At 44.5% G+C, this 18,744-nt stretch overlaps 1 protein-coding gene across 1 annotated transcript in view; it reads left to right on the plus strand.

Annotated features, from left to right (window-relative positions):
* Positions 1 to 17,993, plus strand: part of LOC138246915 (uncharacterized) — an 81,220-nt gene extending 63,227 nt beyond the window's left edge. Inside the window, exon 5 of the mRNA XM_069201662.1 lies at positions 15,032 to 17,993. Within this exon, the coding sequence (XP_069057763.1) occupies positions 15,032 to 16,420 (1,389 nt within the window). The 3' untranslated portion in view covers positions 16,421 to 17,993. The remainder of the gene's footprint in view (positions 1 to 15,031) is intronic.
* Positions 17,994 to 18,744: the final 751 nt, after the last annotated feature.

Below are 18,744 nucleotides of genomic sequence, written 5' to 3' on the forward strand. Positions count from 1 at the left end.
GGCTTGGCATTGGGATTAGTGAGATGTGATGGTGGGGTGTGTGGGATGGAGTGGAGTATTGGGAGTGAGGGTGAGGGTGAGGGTATGTGATGGCATGCAGGTATGGGGGTGATAGTTGTTGAAAGTTGATTTATCAGAGTCCAGTCCTCCTCCTACTCCAGCCAGGCCCTCAGGATGCAGTATTGCCAAAACTTGCTCCTCCCATGCTGTGAGTTGTGGGGGAGGAGGTTAGGGTTTACTGCCAGTCCTCTTGATAGCGAGCTGGTGTCTTGCTGCTATGGAACGTACCTTCCCCTGTAGGTCATTCCACCTCTTCCTGATGTTGTCCCTTGTTCTTGGGTGCTGTCCCACGGCGTTGACCCTGTCCACTATTCTCCGCCATAGCTCCATCTTCCTTGCAATGGATATCTGCTGCACCTGTGCTCCAAAGAGCTGTGGCACTACCCTGACAATTTCCTCCACCATGACACTTAACTCCTCCTCTGTGAAACGGGGATGTCTTTTTGGTGCCATGGGTGTTATGGGATGTGTGTTGGTGAGGGTGTGTTGGGTAATGTGTTGGGGTGTGTGAAGTGGGGTGCATGAGGGATGTATGGGTGTAAGTGGTGTGTTTATGTAGTTGTGTCTGTGGTCTTGGTGTCAGTCTCGTGCCAATGATTTGTAATTGTAAAGGGTTGTTTGTAATGTGGGTGTGTGTTTTATAGTGGTATGGTGTGTGGGTGTGGTGTGTGTATGGGTGTCAGGTGTGTATTGTTTAAATTGTCCAATGTCGTGTAGTTTTGTCTGTGGGTGTCCATTGTGAGTGTGGCGGTATGTACAGCCAATGGTTTACCACCATTGAATGTCCGCTGTGGTGATTTGTGGGTCATAATGTGGTGGGTGTTGTTCTGTTGGCGTAACAGTGTGGGTTCTGATACCACCATTTTATCACTGGCCTTTAGTCTGCCAGATTTGTGTCTGTGGCAGTATTCTGTCGGATTGGTGTGTGTGTGTCATAATGGTGAACAGGTATCCACGCCGCCGCGGTAAGTTGGGGGCCGTCAGCGTGGCAATAAAAGGGATTTACCGCCAATGTCATAATGAGGGCCTAAGACCCTGAAAAGGGTGTCCCTTACACTTGAACCGGTTCACAGAGGATGGGAAGGAAGGGAACATCTGTAAATAATCTGCGGTAAGATAGTCTCTACCAGATAAGGCTTTACCAAAGGTAAGTAACTTGTTCATTTCATAGCAACTTCTAGCCACAAATTCTTTACCTCTCAATACATACACAGGCAATACCTCTCAGAGGTGAGTCTTCAAACCTGATTGGGCTGTTCCTTGGCCAGTGCATAGCAGATCTTAATGCACAGGACAATCCATTGTGAGATGGTTCTGTACTGTACAGCTTTCCCTTTATTTGCTCCCACGTAGCCCACGAAGAGTTGATAGTCCACCTGGAACTTTCTTGTGCAGTCAAGGTTGAACAACAACACCCTTTTTGGGTCTGAGTGGTTGAGTCTCTCCTCTTCCTTGGGGGGATGAAGTGGAGCAAAGAAAGTAGGTGGGGGAGTGTTCTGGCCTACATGGAATGGAGTCACAACCGTTGTGAGGAAGGAGGCACGCGTCCAGAGAGGTGGTAAAAGGAGGGTGGGCAGAGAGTGCTTGCAGTTTGCTGGTCCTCCTGGCCAATGTTTTGGCTACTAAAAATACAACTTTGATTGTCAACAGCCTAAGAAGGCAATTGTGCAAAGGCTAAAATGATGCTCAGAAGAGAAAGATGAGGACCAGGTTGAGTTCCCACTGAGGCATGATGAAGGTTGTATATGGGAAGATATTTTAAGGAACCAAGCCACAACAAGTGATTTAAAATGAGAAGGTTGGCCCAACAACCGCAAGAATGTTAAGACAGCAGAAGGATAGCTCTTAACTGTGTCCAAAGCAGTGCCCTCCTGGGCCGAAGATAATGCAAACAAGATAACTTGTGAGAAAGGTGCAGATGGGGAGAGGGTCAACATTGTGATACGCACACCATGACACAAATTTCTCCCAGTGGCAGGCATACACCAAGGATGAAGGACACCTTACTGCCAAAATTACATCAGGAGGAAGGTCGAAAGCTCTAAAATTGTCACCGCTCAATCTCCACAAATGCTGATTCAGCAGGTTCAGGTGCAGAACCCTGCCCTCTTGCTGTGACAGAAGGTCCTCCCGAAGAGGCAGCCTGACTGGAGGACCAATGGTCATGCTCAACAGCTAGTTATACCAGTCTCTCTGTGCCCAATCCAAAGCCAGAAGAATTACTTGGTCGTTCCTTATCTTCTTGAGAACTCTGGGCAAGCATGGTATTGACAAAAAAGGCATACAGTAGGCCCGAGCTTCACTCAAAATGAAAAGCATCTCCGAGTGACAGTCACCATGGAAACTCCAGCATGCAGAACTGCTGACATTGCACATTCTTAGCAGTGGCAAACAGATCTAATGAAGACTCTCTCAACTGCTGAGAGAGACCATGCACAACCACTATGCGGAGGCACCATTTGTGATCTTCTAGGCATCCTCAGCTGTTTGTCCACTCTGGCATTCAGAGAGCCTGCCAGATGCTTCACCACCAGGTAAATGCTCTGATGGTGCAAGACCCCACAGCACCCTGTTTGTTGGAGTACCACATGGTGGTGGTGTTGTACATGAACAACTACCCCTGCTTTCCCTTGATCGAAGGAAGAAAGGCTTTTAATGCCCAATGAATCACCCGAAGCTCCAATAGGTTTATGTGGAGCTCAGACTCCACCTGAGACCAGAGTTCTCTGATCTCCATCTCTCCCAGATGTCCACCCTGGCCCAGGAGTGATGCATCTGTTACCACCATTTGATCTGGTTGGGAGAGAGGGCCCTGCCACTGACCTATTTGTGGTTTTGTTAGCCCCCACTACAGGTCTTTTGCAGTTCTCTCTAAGTTTCTAGACTATGTCAAAGAGACTCCCCTGGTGCAGCATCCACTGAGCCTTCTGGTCCCACTGCAGAGACTGCATATGCCAATGGGCATGTATTAATGTAGGATGCAGGAGGCCATGAGGTTCAACAGCCTTAGAGTCAGTCTCACCGAAATCCAGGATAGAAGCTAAAACGCCAGTATCTTAGCCTGAATATCAGAAGCTGATCGCTTTGGAGGATAGGCCCAAAACTGCACCATGTCCAGAACAACTCTGGTGAAAGAGAGCATCTGAGAGAGAGTGAGGTGTGACTTCAGCATGTTGATAGTGAACCACAATGAGTGCAGGAGGTTTGCCGTAATCTGAAGGTGGGTGACAACTGCCTGAGGCAAGCCCAACTTCCATAGCCAGTCATCAAGGAAAGGGAAAACTGACATTCCGACCTCTACAGATGAGCTGCGACCACCGCCAACACCTTAGTGAATACCCAAGGGGTGCTGGTAAGGTTGAAAGGTAGCACAGTAAATTGAAAGTGCTCTTGGCCCCCTGTGAACAGTAGATAGCATCTGTGGGCAGGTAGGACGGGGATGTGGAAATATGTATCCTGCAAATCTAAAACTACCATCCAATTTCCCAGGTCCACAACAGACAAAACTTGGACAAGTGTGAGCAATTTGATGTCTTTCTTTTTCAAGAAGCGGTTGAGAAGGTGCAGCTCCAGGATAGGACAAAATCCTTTGTCCTTCTTTGACATTAGAAGGTAGTGGGACTAGCAACTAAAACCTACATCTGATGCTGGCGCCCACTCTATGGCTCCCTTTGCCAAGAAAGCCTGCACTCCTTGACAGAGCAAGGAGAGATCATTCTCTCTCAGTAAATCAAAGTGAGTGCCATGGGAGGTGGGTGCGTCACCAAGGAGAGGGAGGGGCCCCTTAAATTAATGTGGAGCAACCAAAGGTCTGCTGGCATGTGCAGTGCCACACTACGCTAACCCTACAAGGTGATCCGTGCCCCAGGAATGTCAGAAGCTATTGTGGGTCTGTGGACTACAACTTTACACGGGCCATTCTGATCCAAGAAACAGCTTGTATTAACAAAGACAAGTAGGCTGGGGAAAGAGGAAACAAAGTATTTGGCACCACCTAGTAGTGCTGTGCATCAACTGCAATAATAAGGAACAGGTGAGGTCTTCTCTATCATTTTTAAAAAAAGTTGTAGCAGGAGATTGGAACCCCAAAGAGTGGGAAGAGGATGTGGTATTACTGCCAGCGCTGCTGATTTTGGAGCTGGGGAATCAAGTTCGAGTTTCGGCTTCGACTCAATCACCTGTGATTAAGGGCAAATCACTTAGGGGGTCATTCTGACTTTGGCGGGCGGCGGAGGCCGCCCGCCAAAGTCCCGCCGTCAGAATACCGCCACGTGGTCAAAAGACCGCCGCTGTAATTCTGAGTTTCCCGCTGGGCGGGCGGGCGACCGCCAGAAGGCCGCCCGCCCAGCAGGAAACCCCCTTCCACGAGGATGCCGGCTCCGAATGGAGCTGGCGGAGTGGAAAGGGTGCGACGGGTGCAGTTGCACCCGTCGCGATTTTTAGTGTCTGCTATGCAGACACTGAAAATCTTTGTGGGGCCCCCAGGGGCCCCACGACACCTGTTCCCGCCAGCCAGGTTCTGGCGGTCAAAACCGCCAGAACCAGGCTGGCGGGAAGGGGGTCGGAATCCCCATGGCGGCGCTGCCTGCAGCGCCGCCATGGAGGATTCCTCAGGCCAGGGGAAAACCGGCGGGAAACCGCTGGTTTCCCTTTTCTGACCGCGGCTTTACCGCCGCGGTCAGAATTGGCCTGGATGCACCGCCAGCCTGTTAGCGGTGCATCCGCGGACCGCCAGGGTCGGAATGACCCCCTTAATCTCTCCGTGGCTTATTAAAAAAAAAGAATGTGACCTTCTGTAATATAACTGGTGCTTATGGAAAGTGCCCCAATACCTTTGGGTTGAGTTTACACTGCATAAAGTTGCAAACAAAAAATTGCATAAAGCACTAGCGATTCTTTCCTTGTTACAGCACTGCCCTATATGTCACATTCCTGCTCTCTGCCTGCTCTGATGCACAAACTGCTGCCTAGCACCAACACAGGCACCCTTCCTCCTCCCAATAACACTCAATGTCATTCTACTTCACTGTTACACTCACTTCCATTCTCCCTCACAGTTCCAATCACTATCAATATCCCTCACAGTTACACTCAATCATTCTCCTTCACAATAACACTCCCTGTTGTTCTCTCTCGCAGTAAGACTCACTGTCATTCTCCCTCACAGTGCAATAGCACTCACTGTGATTCTCTCTCACAGTTACACTCACTGTCATTCTCCCTCGCAGTTACAGTCATTGTCAGTCTCCCTCACAGTTACTCAGTCATCCTCCCTCACATTTGCATTCACTGCCATTCTCCCTCACAGTAACACTCACAGTCATTCTCCATCACAGTTACACTCAATGTCATACTCACTCTTTCTATCACTCATCGTCACTCACTTGCTCCCTTTACTGATTCTCTCACTTTCACTTGCGCACACACACACACACATGCCGCCACAGACACACTGTTACCCACAAACACACACACTTATCCATATGCACAGCACACAATATTAGAAAGTTATAAAGCGTTTTACTCACCTTGCAGCAGGTCCTCCTGGCACTGTACCTTGAACCTTGTAGATTTGAGGTTTTAATATCTGCTCTCTCACCCCACTCTTTGCCAACTCTGTGATGAGTTGGGAAAGGGTGAGGTGATGGGGTGATAGGCTGATTGGCGTGTGACAAGGGGCACTGCAGGGTTTAAGTCTCCAGTACCCATGTCTACCTTTAAGTGTGACACCTAACACATCACAAATATGGAGGCACAGAGGCGTGCCAGGACCCCAAAGCCAGGAATGGGATTTCTCCAGCCTTGGGCGAACTCTCTCTTAAGGCTGGTGTAGGCACCGTTATATGCCTGTGCCAGCCATCAGAAAAAGACTGCTGCCGGACCGATTTTCTTCACATAACTTTCACACTAGTGACAAGTAAAGCAAGGATGTGGGTCCAACCACCATTATGACCTCCACTCTATGACTTTCCAGGTCACCTATGAGGATTCCAGAATATAAACATTTGTCTGGAGGACATGTGGATATTTTCGGGTATTTTTGAACTTTGCATTGACTTTCGGAACACACCTGTTGGATTTATTTTCAAAGATACATTTTCCAATTCTGTTTAACGTTTCTGTCCCTTGTCCACCATTTTTCATTTTTTTCTCATAGAATATTTCTCTTTTTGTAAATCAGTTATTTAAGTATGTTTTTGTTAGTTTGATTTGTTGCATACAACATCTAACAAATTTTTTAGGGACTGCTAAGGCTTAGTCAGCAAGGGGGAGCTAAAGGATTAAATACATTTCTCTGGCAGACCATATTTCAAAACACACACAATAGAAAGCACTAAGGCCCATATTTATGGATTTTGCCGCAAAACTGCACTATCGCAGTTTCGCATCAATATACATAGCGCCAGCCGGGCGCCATATTTAGGAATGGAGCACAGTGGCTCAAAGGACAGGCTAGCGTCTAAAGAAAAGATGCTAGTAGGGCAGGGGATGGCAGGAGGAGAAAAGGTGTTAGTGGGCCAGAAATGACGCTAGACTCGTTAGTGGCAATATATATGCAGCTAACCAGCCTAGCGTCATTTTCTGACGCACTACCACCCAAATATGACTCCTGTCTTAGTAAAACAGGAGTCATGCCCACCACCCCAATGTCCAGTCCAAGGGACCAGTGTCCCCTGGGCAAGGCCATAATACCCAGTGCCAGGCAGGGTGCTCCATTGAGGGGGGGCCTCAATGGCACAAAAACAAAAATTATACTTTACTGTACTTACCCAAGATAGGGTCCCCCATCCAATGGCGTCACTTTGGTGTGGGTGGAGATGTTCCAGGGGCTTGGGGTGGGCATCTTTGGGCCCATTCCATGGTGTTTAGCCATGAAAATGGGTCTATAGGTCCCTTAACGCTTGGTCAGACCCAAGCGTTAAATAATGGCGCTAAGCAGGCTTAACACCATTATTTGGGTCCTCCTACTCCGTGCACGTCATTTTTGTAGGGCAGTAGGGGGTTACCATGATATTGTGGACGAGAATGCCTACCTTGCATCTAATTAGTGCAACATAGTTTGCCGCATCCACAATATGACGCTAACCCCTATATTTTGACGCTAGACAGGTCTAGCGTCAAAATATAAATATGGAGTTAGCTATGCGCTGTTTCAGCGACAAAAATGTTTACCCTAAAATGGCACAAGTCAAGCATAAATATGAACCTAAGTGTAACAACTGCAGGACTCTTACCTTTAGGGCACATGACCGCCATCGAAAGTAAAGACAAAGCCGTAAAATATCAAAGTTCTGAAATGAGATTAGGTGAAAATTGGGTGTTTATTCATGCATAATAAACATGAATTTGGTGACAATTATGTCTACTGCACAAAACACATTTAGGTGGTCATCTGTAAGGAAATTTTTGAGAGCTGTGCCCTCATATACAAATGTGATGCAAGATACCTGTTCAGTACATTTTTAAATACAGTTTTTAAGTCAGATAGTGAAGATTGATAGTGCAGTGTACACAGTCAGTTTCACAGGTCCTGCAAAGCATTTTAGACTCAAGAAAGTCTTGGACAAGCACAAAATTATAGGAAAAGCGTTATAGGAAAAGCGTGCAAAACAGATTACTTCTTCTTGATAATGGTTCAGTTTGTTGTCAACTAGCTCATACTTTTAATGAGAAATTCTCAATCAGTCACTGATTTGTCCCTTATATCCCAAGCATTGTGTGCCTTAAGGCTCCTCAAAGATATTTCTAATATCAATACGGTTAAATGTCGGCACTGGAGAACTATTTTGAGTCATGAAATGTAGGCCAGGCGCTAGGCATGACCAGTGTGGGTAGCTGCCCATGGCCCGCGCTCAAGTCCATAACAGGTGGCTTGTGTGTGAAATTCTACACTCTTAGGGCCAGATGTATCATCACGGCCCATTTTTTAAAAATTGCTATTTCCGACTCGCAAAGTGCCATGTATCACATTTGCGAACCGGTAACAGCGATTTCTTAAAAATCGCAAATGGTATTACCGATTTGCAAATTGAGACACCGGCCCCATTCGCACCTATGGGCCTGTTGGCCCATATCTGCAAATTTTTTGCATATCCAAAATTTCGATTTCTGAACCAGAAATCGCAATTTTGGAAATGCAAAACCCGAGGGTGCTGGGGGGCTAAGGCCCCCTCTGCTGTACGCCAAAAGTTTTTGGGGGAACATGCAAGGTGCACACATGCCAAAAGGGCATGTGTGCTTTACATGTACAATTTAAAAATGCATTTTAAATGCATTTTTACGTTTTGCACATGGTTACCACCAAGTTCAACTTGGTGGTAATTAGCGATTTCTAAATGCCAAAATCACATTTAGGAATAGCTTAATACATGTGCTAAGAAATCGCGAATAAGGAATCCTTCTTTTCGATTTCTAATTTAGGGAGTCGCAATTTGCGACTCTCTAAACAGGGTCGCAATTTTAAGGAATCGCTATTTTAGTTTGCGAATGCAAAATGCTTTCATACATCTGGCCCAACATCAGCCCGTCTGCGCCTCCAGTGGCAAACCCCTATCCTCCATCCGATCACATCACAAATGTATTATTTAAGGGAGGTGTCTTGACCTCGTTGGTCCAAAGGAATGGTGACATTCTTGGGATGAAGGGGTGGAGGAAGGGAAACAGTGGTAGGAGAAGTGTAGAGCAGCAAAGCCAATAGTTGTGTTGGCACATAATGCCAAGGGCGGGCAGCAACTCTTAAAAACGTGCCCTGAAGCCTTGCCTGCTCTTTATGTTTCGCATTGCCAGACAACATATGGTTCCCTTCGTTCCAAGGACCATTCGTACATTGTTAGGTGAAGAGAGGTTGGTTAAGGGAGGACGGAATAGCCAGAAAAAAGTGGCAGGGTAGGACTTAGCAAAGCGCATTACCCTGGACCTTGAAGCGTTGCATCAGGATGTAAGGTCGAGGTATGGGACCCCCTTCCCTGGACCTTGCAGCCATTATTCAGTGCTGTGAGGCTCAGGGCAGGGGCCCTTTCTCATTGGCTTCACTGCTACACTATTGCTGTGAGGCCTAGGGGATGAAACTACCTCCCCTGGGCCTCGCAGCAAATGGAGTAGTTTAATGGAAGTAGGGTACTAGGTACAAGTCCTGGCATTGGTTCTAAATCCTGTGATTCTGGGCAAACTATGGAAGTGTGGATGAACGAGTGAAAGGATGGATGGCTGAGTGAAAGGGTGGATGGATATATGGAGTGAAAGGGTGGATAGATGAGTGAAATGATGGATAGATGGATGAATGAAAGAGTGAATAGATGGGTGGGTAGGTAAAAGGGTGGATGTAAGGATGGATGAGTGAAAGAATGCATGAATCCACTCTAGCTCAGATGGCTCATCAGGAAATACAGGCTACACCCCAGCTCTCTTTGTGTCACTGTCTAGAGGAGAGGTGTAAACAGCCCAACTGTCAAACTGACCCAGACGGGAAATCCACAAACAGGTCACAGAATGGTTTAAGCAAGAAAATGCCTGCTTTCTAAAAGTTGCATTTTCAAACTCACAATCCAAAAAACAACTTCACTAAAAGATGTATTTTTCAATTGTGAGTTTAGGGACCCTATACTCCATATTTCTATCTGTTCTCAAAGGGAATCTTTGCCTTAAAGTAATTTAAAGGCAGCTTGCATGTTAACCTATGAGAGAGATAGGTCTTGCAACAGTGAACCCCTAATTTGGCAGTATTTCATTGTTAGGACATGTAAAACACACCAGTACATGCCCTACCTTTTAAATACACTGCACCATACCCATGCAGCTACCTAGGGCCTACATTAGGGGTGCCTTACATGTACAGAAAGGGAAGGTTTGGGCCTGGCAAGTGGATACACTTGCCAGTTCAAATTTGCAGTTTAAAACTGCACACACAGACATTGCAGTGGCAGGTCTGAGCCATGTGTAGAGGGCTACTAATGTGGGTGGCACAGCCAGTGCTGCAGGCCCACTAGTTGCATTTGATTTACAGGCCCTGGGCACCTCTAGTGCACTGTACTAGGGACTTACCAGTAAATCAAGTATGCCAATCATGGATAAATCACAAATACAATTTACCTAGGAAGCACTTGTACTTTAGCACTGATCAGCAGTGGTAAAGTGCGCAGAGACAATACACCAGCAAAAACAGTCCAGTATACCATAAAACAGGAGGTCAGAAGGCAAAAGACAAGGGAGATACGCCAAAAAGCTGCCAGGTCTAAAAGCAACTTTCATAATAAGGCAGCTGTGTAGCATAACCAAATGATTGGTTCCCACAGACGCTAACAACACAATTCAGTGCTGAGGGGTGAGGAGCAGAAAGCCTGAGCCCTGCAGCACAACAAAGGCACATATTGCATGGGGTGCCATGCCCTTATGACACAATGCAGTGCTGAGGGGTGAGGAATAGACAACAGCAGCCCTAGAACACAACAAAGGCACAGGCTGCATGGGGAGCCACACCCTAATTATGCTATGCAGTGCAAGGGAGAAAGGTGCAAACAACCACGGCCCTGCAGCACAACAAAGTCACATGATACATGGTGAGCCATGCCCTAATGACACAATGCAGTGCCAGGAGATGAGGCGCAGGCAACATGCCCCTGCAGCACAACAAAGGCACAGGTTGCATGGACAGTGTAAAGGCTTTCTGTGCTTGCAATTTGTAGGGGCATCTCACATGTCTTAATTAAAAAAGTACACACAGCCAGAAGGCTGCAGGTAGCATACAGGTATCTCATCTATACAAGCATTTTACAGGCTGCAGAGAACACGTGCAGGCTTCTTGGAGTCGTATACAGACAGGACACGCAGCATTGTGTGACGAGACGTAGTGCGCTGCAAATAGAGCTGCCTGGTACCTCAGCCCACACAGATAGACGTACGTACATATGGATGCAGTATCAGGACAGATCACAGGCGGTAGGTACATTTTATAGACACGTCACTAGCTACAGAGTGTGCAGGATTGTGGTACTTCAGCTTCTGCGGGCTGAGTTGCTACTTTTAATACAGTACAAATGTGAAGTGTTGCATGCAATACTCTGAAGCATGAACATTAGCTCTCTATTCTATTAAAATTGTTGCCCAGAGACTGTACAAAGATGTGTATGATGGAAATATGGGCATTAACCACCTGAGATATCTTGCACCATGGGTCACTAGAAACACCCATTAATAGAGCGCTCCAGAATCACACTGCAGATTACATGAACCACTATAGCATAAAAAATGTTGTTAATATGCTGCTCAATAAAATGTGCCTGTCATAGTGTTATCCTGGTGCACAGTCACTGGTGCCCCTCAGAGTAGTCCCCTGACTGCGTGAACTACGCTGCAGAGGAAAACCGCTGTGATGCACTGCATGTGCACCAGGATAAGCCCTTCCGATATCCGTAGCCCGAAAAATAAAAAGGAACAAAATATACTCCTGCAAGAACTCAAACCAAAATTTGCCTTACTTGTTGGAAAGGTTTGCCAGGAGCCGAGCACCACGAGAAAGATGGTTGTGTGATAATTGCCTCTTAGGGCAGATCTACGCCCTAGCCCTGCCTGGTCTGACAATCAGACCTGACTAGCAGAGCCATGTGGCCCGACTGAGCATTTATTGGGGGGGAGCTTTGGCATGCACCCCAACCCCCACCCCCAGAAGCTACGCCCGTGGGGAAAACATACAGTGACCCTGACGGAGAAACCTCCCTACATATCAGGGCTATGTTTCTTTGTTTAAGTTTGTGTAAAATAATAAAGAATGCTGAGTGGGTGATACAAACATAAGCACATATTCATACCCTGTTTGCACTGAATTAGCGTCATTTTTTTTACGCTAATTCAGCGCAAACAGCTTCATATTTATATTTTGGCGCTAGATATGTCAAGCGGCAAAATATTCGAGTTAAAGTCATTTTTTACCGGTGGAAAACTACCTTGCATCAATGAGATGCAAGGTAGGCGTTCCCGGGCTAAAAATGACTCAAAGGTCCAAGTGCCTCATTTATCCTCCCATGCAAAAATGGTGCACGGGAGGGCCTAAATATTATTTAACGCGTGGGTCAGGGCAGGCATTAGGGGACCTGTGGGCCCATTTCTATGGTGGAACACCATGGAATGGGGCCACAGGTGCCGCCCCCCAGGCCCCAGGGACACCCCCACCCACACCAAAGGGGCAGCCGAGGATGGGGGATCCCATCCAGGTAAGTAGAGGTAAGTATTTACCTTTTTTTTTCAAGTGCCATGGGGACCTAACTTGGGCCCCCCTACATGGCACTGTGCCCAATGGCCATGCCCAGGGGACTCAAGTCCTCTGGGCATGGCCATTGGGCCCGGGGGCATGACTCCTGTCTTTACTTAGACAGGAGTCATGTCCATGGGGGTTGTGCATCTAACAATGGTGCTAGTCAGGTTAGAGTCATTTTTTTTACTCTTATCTGACTAGCTCCATTCTTTCACACACAATTTCTAGTTTTCCATACGCCTCCCCCACCCGGTTAGCGCCATGTATTTTGAAGCTAACCGGGCCTTAGTTCCGGCTTGCGCCATTCCTTAAATATAACGTCTGGCTGGCGCTCTGGAATGGCGCTAGCTGGCGCTATACTTTTTTACACAAACCTGCGCTAACACAGGTTTGCGTCAAAAAGTTTAAATCTGGGCCATAGTGCCGACTCAGCACAGGAAGCACTGAAGGTACAGAGATCTCTGCTAGACAGGAGAGGATCTGTAAGTAAGGAGGGTGGTCATCACCAGGGGAGCAGTGTACAGAGTTGTCTCAATAACTGGCTGTTGTTGGAGGGGTGGCATGGCACTCACCAAGGTGTATATGATGTCCCTGGTCTATGCCATGATTTGAGGGTGTTATGTGCCCTGATAAGTTAAAGAGCTGGAGCAGTGTTATGTTATCACCTCATGCAGAGGTAAACGTTTGGAACTCAGTGGAATGTGCATATTTTGAGAGAAAACATAGGAACATTTTTCAAGTCTGCTAAGCGAAAGACGCAGGACAATGAAACAATAACACCAACATAACAGAATACAACAACATAAAACAACATATAAAACAACATAAATCATAGTCATTCAGTAAACAATAAAGTCAAAATCAATTAAGAGCACAATAAACAATAGAACAACAGACAAAAGGAAACACAAAATCAATATACCATTGCAACTCAAGAAGTACAAAAACAAAATAACCACAAATCAAAGCAGAAGACCACAACAACACATCATAAATGTACAATGCATCAGTCATTGCTACCACATCAATGCAACACATAAATCACAACATAGCATCACAACACCAGAATAGGCACTCTTGATAAAAAAACACAGTACAATGAAATCATGACAGAAAATAAAACACCATAAGAACATTAAGACACAGCAAGAGCACCATTTAATACAATAGGACACATAAAATACAACGCAACACAGTAACAGCACAAAATAATACAACAAAACACACCACAACAATAAAACACTAAGCTACTTTGGCAATTACACAAAAAAAAAATCATGACACAAGCTAATATGACATTGCAACACACAAACCACACGACAAATCAACACAAAACAGCACAATACAATAACTGTACAACAAAAATATACACAGCAAAACAACAACAACATATCCTATAACAATACAACAGCAATGCAAGTATACACACTGACAGGACAAAAAACGAATTGCAAGAATGACACAACAATTCTACAACCCCACAGTCACCAAACAACGAAATGCTGCAAGACAGCAATACAGAAACACAATAACACATCACAGTAAAAACGTACCAAAAGAATACAATATTACAAAACAACAATGAATTAATGAAAATACTCATAGAGTGTGCTGTTGCTCTAAAGAGGGTGTCATGGTGCTATGGCTAAAAAGAGGCAGAAGAGATTAGATGGTAAATAGGCATGAATTAATCTTATTAGGAAATTGTAGATGATCAGTGAAAAGATGAAAATTTAATGGATAGATATTACTTTTTAAGAAAGGATCGGTGCGTACAAGCGCAGTCCAGTGACTGAGTCACCACACTGTGCTTGTGAGTCTGTTAAAATACCTCTTTCAATTGCAAATTAAAGAATAAAGGCCAGATGCAGAAAGATTCCTAATAGGAAATCGTAAATTGCATCCAATAATTATTTGCAATTTGCTACTGGTTATTATAAATCCACTAAAATGGATGTGGTGGAATCTGCACACCAACCTCTACTAAATGCATTAGTATTTTGTGAACTAAGCTATGAATTAATAGTTTGATAAAAAAAAAATACAGATTCCTAGTGGGTCACAATTCGACAAACCTCATTAATATGCATGAGGCAAGTTGCAAATTGTGATCCACTACGATTGGTTGGAGTCACAGGGATGGTGGCCTGCTGGGGTCAACAGACCCCCGTGTCTGTGATTGCTTTCAAATAAGGTAATCTTTTTTAATTTTTTTTAATGCAGACATTTTCCTAAAAGGAAAACGGGCTTGTTTAAAAGAGAAAATAAATACTTTTACAAACATTTTTTAGCAGCAGGCAGTGGTCCCAGGGACTCCTGCTTACTCATAAAATGCACTTTTGTGGGCATTCACAAAGGTGAAAGAGTCCCTTTCATACCCCTTCCCATTTCCACATGGTTACCACCTACTTGGTAGTAAAGTATTAATGATTTGCAGCTGGATTTCTGTCGCAAAACATTAATACATACACTGAAGAATGGGTATTTAGAAGGAACGCCTCTACACACCCCTGCTAAACGGTGATACTGTATTTATTCTAAGGCGTTACTGAATCAGAATTTTGAATATGCACTTTAAAAAAAGCCATTTTGTGGTCACAAAGGCTCAAACTTGACCTTTAGAATTATAAAATCCCTTTGTACATCAGGCCCCTAAGATATGCATTGAGTCACTGATCGCTTGAGTAGCATTGGGATTTCACCAATTGTATTTTTGTTTTCCAGGGAGACTCCGGAGGTCCTTTGGCCTGCAGCATAAATGGTACATGGCTTCTGGCTGGAGTGGTGAGCTGGGGCCCTAAAGTCTGTGCTTCGCCACTAGCTCCAGGTGTCTACACACGAGTTACTTCCTACCTCAGTTGGATCAACAACATTGTACCAGATCTGGACTGTAGTGCCACAGGAAATACACTTTCCTCTGCAGGGATTGCCCCAGCAGGACCCAGTACTACTGCTACAACTAGTGTGGTCTTATCACCCATACGCACTTCAGCAGTGACCATAACTCCAAAAGCTTTGAATGTGTCTACATCAGTGTCTTACTCCAAATCGTTAGACATTTCCTCAATTACACGTGCATTAGCTTCCATTGTCAACACAGTATCTCAGCCAAGCAACTCATCTTCCTCAAAAATAAACATCAGTTATACAATTTCCAGAGAATCTAACACAACCAATGCACCAATCTCTGCCAACACCACTGTAGGCACAAGGTCGATCACAATGGGCTTGCAACCAACTGCAAACACAACAAATACTACATTTGTTTCCAACACCACAATAGCAGCCACATCTAAATGGGTCACTCAGCATATATCTAATGGAACAGCAACTGTTGCCCCAAATTTTACAACACCATTGAATTCAAACTCATCAACCAGACCTCTCAACTTAAATACACCCAGCATACCCCTTGGTTCCACTTTCAGAATTATTTTTCCCAATTTCACTGCACATACCATTCTTAACAGTACATCAGACCCTACTTCATCTTTAATACTGAAGGTTTCCTCCACAACGGATGCTCACCAAACTCCCACATCCATGCTAAACATTTCCACCACAGACAAAAAGGGATCTGGGCCCATTTCCAATATAACAATCGCACCTACCAACTTCATGAGCACACACAACCTTTCCGTGCTCAGCACCCACATCACAACAAATTCCCTGGCGATCTCCAATCCACATTTCAACACAAACACATTGCAGAACACTTCATCAATCCCATTGTTCTCTAACTCAACCACAATATCTGACTTTAATGCAAATGTCAACGTAACCTCTGGGGTACAGGTGTCATCTGTCCATTTCACAACCATAGTAAGTACTTCTTCCTTCAATGTAAGCACTACGTCCACCTCTAATTTATTCAATAAAAAGGAACTGAACTCTACCGATGTTCTGAAATTTACACCAGTAACCACTTCCAAATTGGTTCTTATGACAACTTCTAATTTAACAAGAAATAATAGCTCGACAACAAATCTATCTATGACAACAAGTGACTTGGTGAAGATAATTAAGGCCACAGTGCACCAGTTTTGGTCCCAGATTATACAGTCACTGCAGAATACCAATATATGGACAACAGAGGACGACCTAATAATTTAACTCTGTAAACCAGCTTTTTATGGCATCAAACACGAATGTACTTTTAAAAAGATTTGACCACAGATAAATGGCAAAAGATAAATGAAATTTACAAATCACAAGGAGGAACATAATAGAAAGACGCACACAGAAACGCTATGCACGAGTGAACAATGCGGAAATGCTACTTTTTTGTACTTTATAATGACACGGATTCACAATAAAAGAGCGCCTCGTGATGAGAGTGATTCATAATGACACAGAAATCAAAATGTCATAGGAATTTACGCTGATGTAGCAGTTCACAAAACGGTTAAGCAGAGACAAAGCAATTAACAAAGAAATATAAATTAGCAACACCAGTGATTTTCAGCACCATAGCAATTCACCATGGCATATTGATTATTAACAGAGATTCAGGCTGCCAGTGAGTCGCGTAAGGATTTACAGCAACATCCCATCCACATTGTGAAACTGGTTAACAAGAAAACCAACTTACAAAGTAGTAGCATTTTTCCAATACTTTATGTATGTGTTCAAACTGATACGGCAGAAGAAAGTTACAGCTGCCAGTACTTAAATATCTGATATTTAATTATTATTGACACTTTCGGAGTAGTGAACTGCGGTCACTAGACAAGGTAGGGGTTTAGATAAATAATTAAGTTATCTTACATTAAATCAATCATTGAGAATTGGCATTGGTTGAAATATTATGAACATTCAAGCTCATCAGATGCACTCTTTTGGTGACATAACTTTGCGAGGCAAGGACGCACATTTAAGAGAACACACATTGTAGGACATGGGACACATTGACCATAAAAGAGAGGAACGGTTCGGATATTTTTTTTTAAAATGTATTTAGGCGATTATTGGAAGAGTTTATCTAATTCCTATAGCAAATGAGAGATTTTATTTATTTGTATGATTATTGGAAGAGTGTTTCTTATTCCCATGCAATGAGTGAATTTAGAATATTAACAAAATCTAGGATTCCTCTAGTAAGCAAATCAGCAGGTCGAAGGGGACAACAAGGCCACTGATAAAAGTTATATGGGACAACATTTCCCAGAGTGTATACCTACAATCATACAAATATGAAACAGTGAGGCTGGGTTTTTGCTGCAAATCAACACTTCAAGGAAAAACAGATCTTATTTGTGTTATCCCTTGCAAGAACACATTTTGGGGATCTTGAAATCCTGGATCATGGATGAGGAACATGAGGTTTCTTGTGGTCAGCTTCCTATCAAACACACCACAGGTGTGGAGGAATGCTTGCAAATAATCTAACCACTGGCAATCGCTCAGAGTAGCATTCCGACCTATCATTTTTCACCCACTGCACCGCTAAAGACAGAGGTCCACATTATGCAAATCACTACTGATCCAGCTCCTTGTGGGAACAGTACAATCTCAACTGCGCGGCCATGCCAGAAAGGCACACAAGCAACCCCAGACCGGTTTTGGTTTGTTTGTGTTCTGGTTCAGAGAAGACCTGACTTGGCAGTTCAGGCTGAATTGTTCCTATTACAAGAGGACCAAGACTGACTTGCATATGGCTGGGTCTAATCTGAGGGGGTATGGTGGGCAAAGAAATAGTGGCTTGGAATGCTACCTTGAGTGATTGTCAGTGGCTGACTGTTTGCAAGCACTCCTCCCATCATCTTTTGCGTGTTTGATGTAAACCCGTAGGCGGCTAAGGGTAGGCTGAGATGTGGGTCCTGTGCTCACTTTGGCCACTACATCCAAGCTGACTGAAGAATCCAGATAAGCCAAAACCAATCTTGGGTTTCCTTGTTACACTTGAGAGAGGACCTGGCTTGGCAGTTTGGGCTGGACTGTTCTTAAAGGAACAGTAACAACATTGATTTGCCCAGAGCTGGGAACAATCAGAGATGGCATGGAGGGCAAAAATGTGATGGGCTGGAATGCTACTTCAGGCCATTGCAAGTTAAATTATATTTGTAAGCATTCCTCCCATTACTGTTTGTGTGCTCAGCTTCCTAATAAGACATACATATACGTTTTGGGTCCCTTCGAGTGAGATGCAAAATGCTTAGATCAGTGATTCTTAACCATTGGTTCTTGGACCTGGGAGATGGTGGGGAGGGGTGGGCGTCTGCGATAGCTACTCGGGCGGATTCTAAGAAATATGTTGGTGACCTTATCTTGATTTTTGGGAGTAGGAATCTATTATGGATGACTGTTTACCTCAAATGAAGCATTACTATATGCCCTCAAATAAAAAGCAAACAAAATAAAATGATATGCTAGTGAATAATATTTCGCTCTGTTTTAGAAATTAAACTAAATTTTTTACAATTTCGATTTTTGCATAC

This window comes from Pleurodeles waltl, chromosome 7, assembly GCF_031143425.1.
Source record: "Pleurodeles waltl isolate 20211129_DDA chromosome 7, aPleWal1.hap1.20221129, whole genome shotgun sequence".
Classification (NCBI taxonomy): Eukaryota; Metazoa; Chordata; class Amphibia; order Caudata; family Salamandridae; genus Pleurodeles; species Pleurodeles waltl.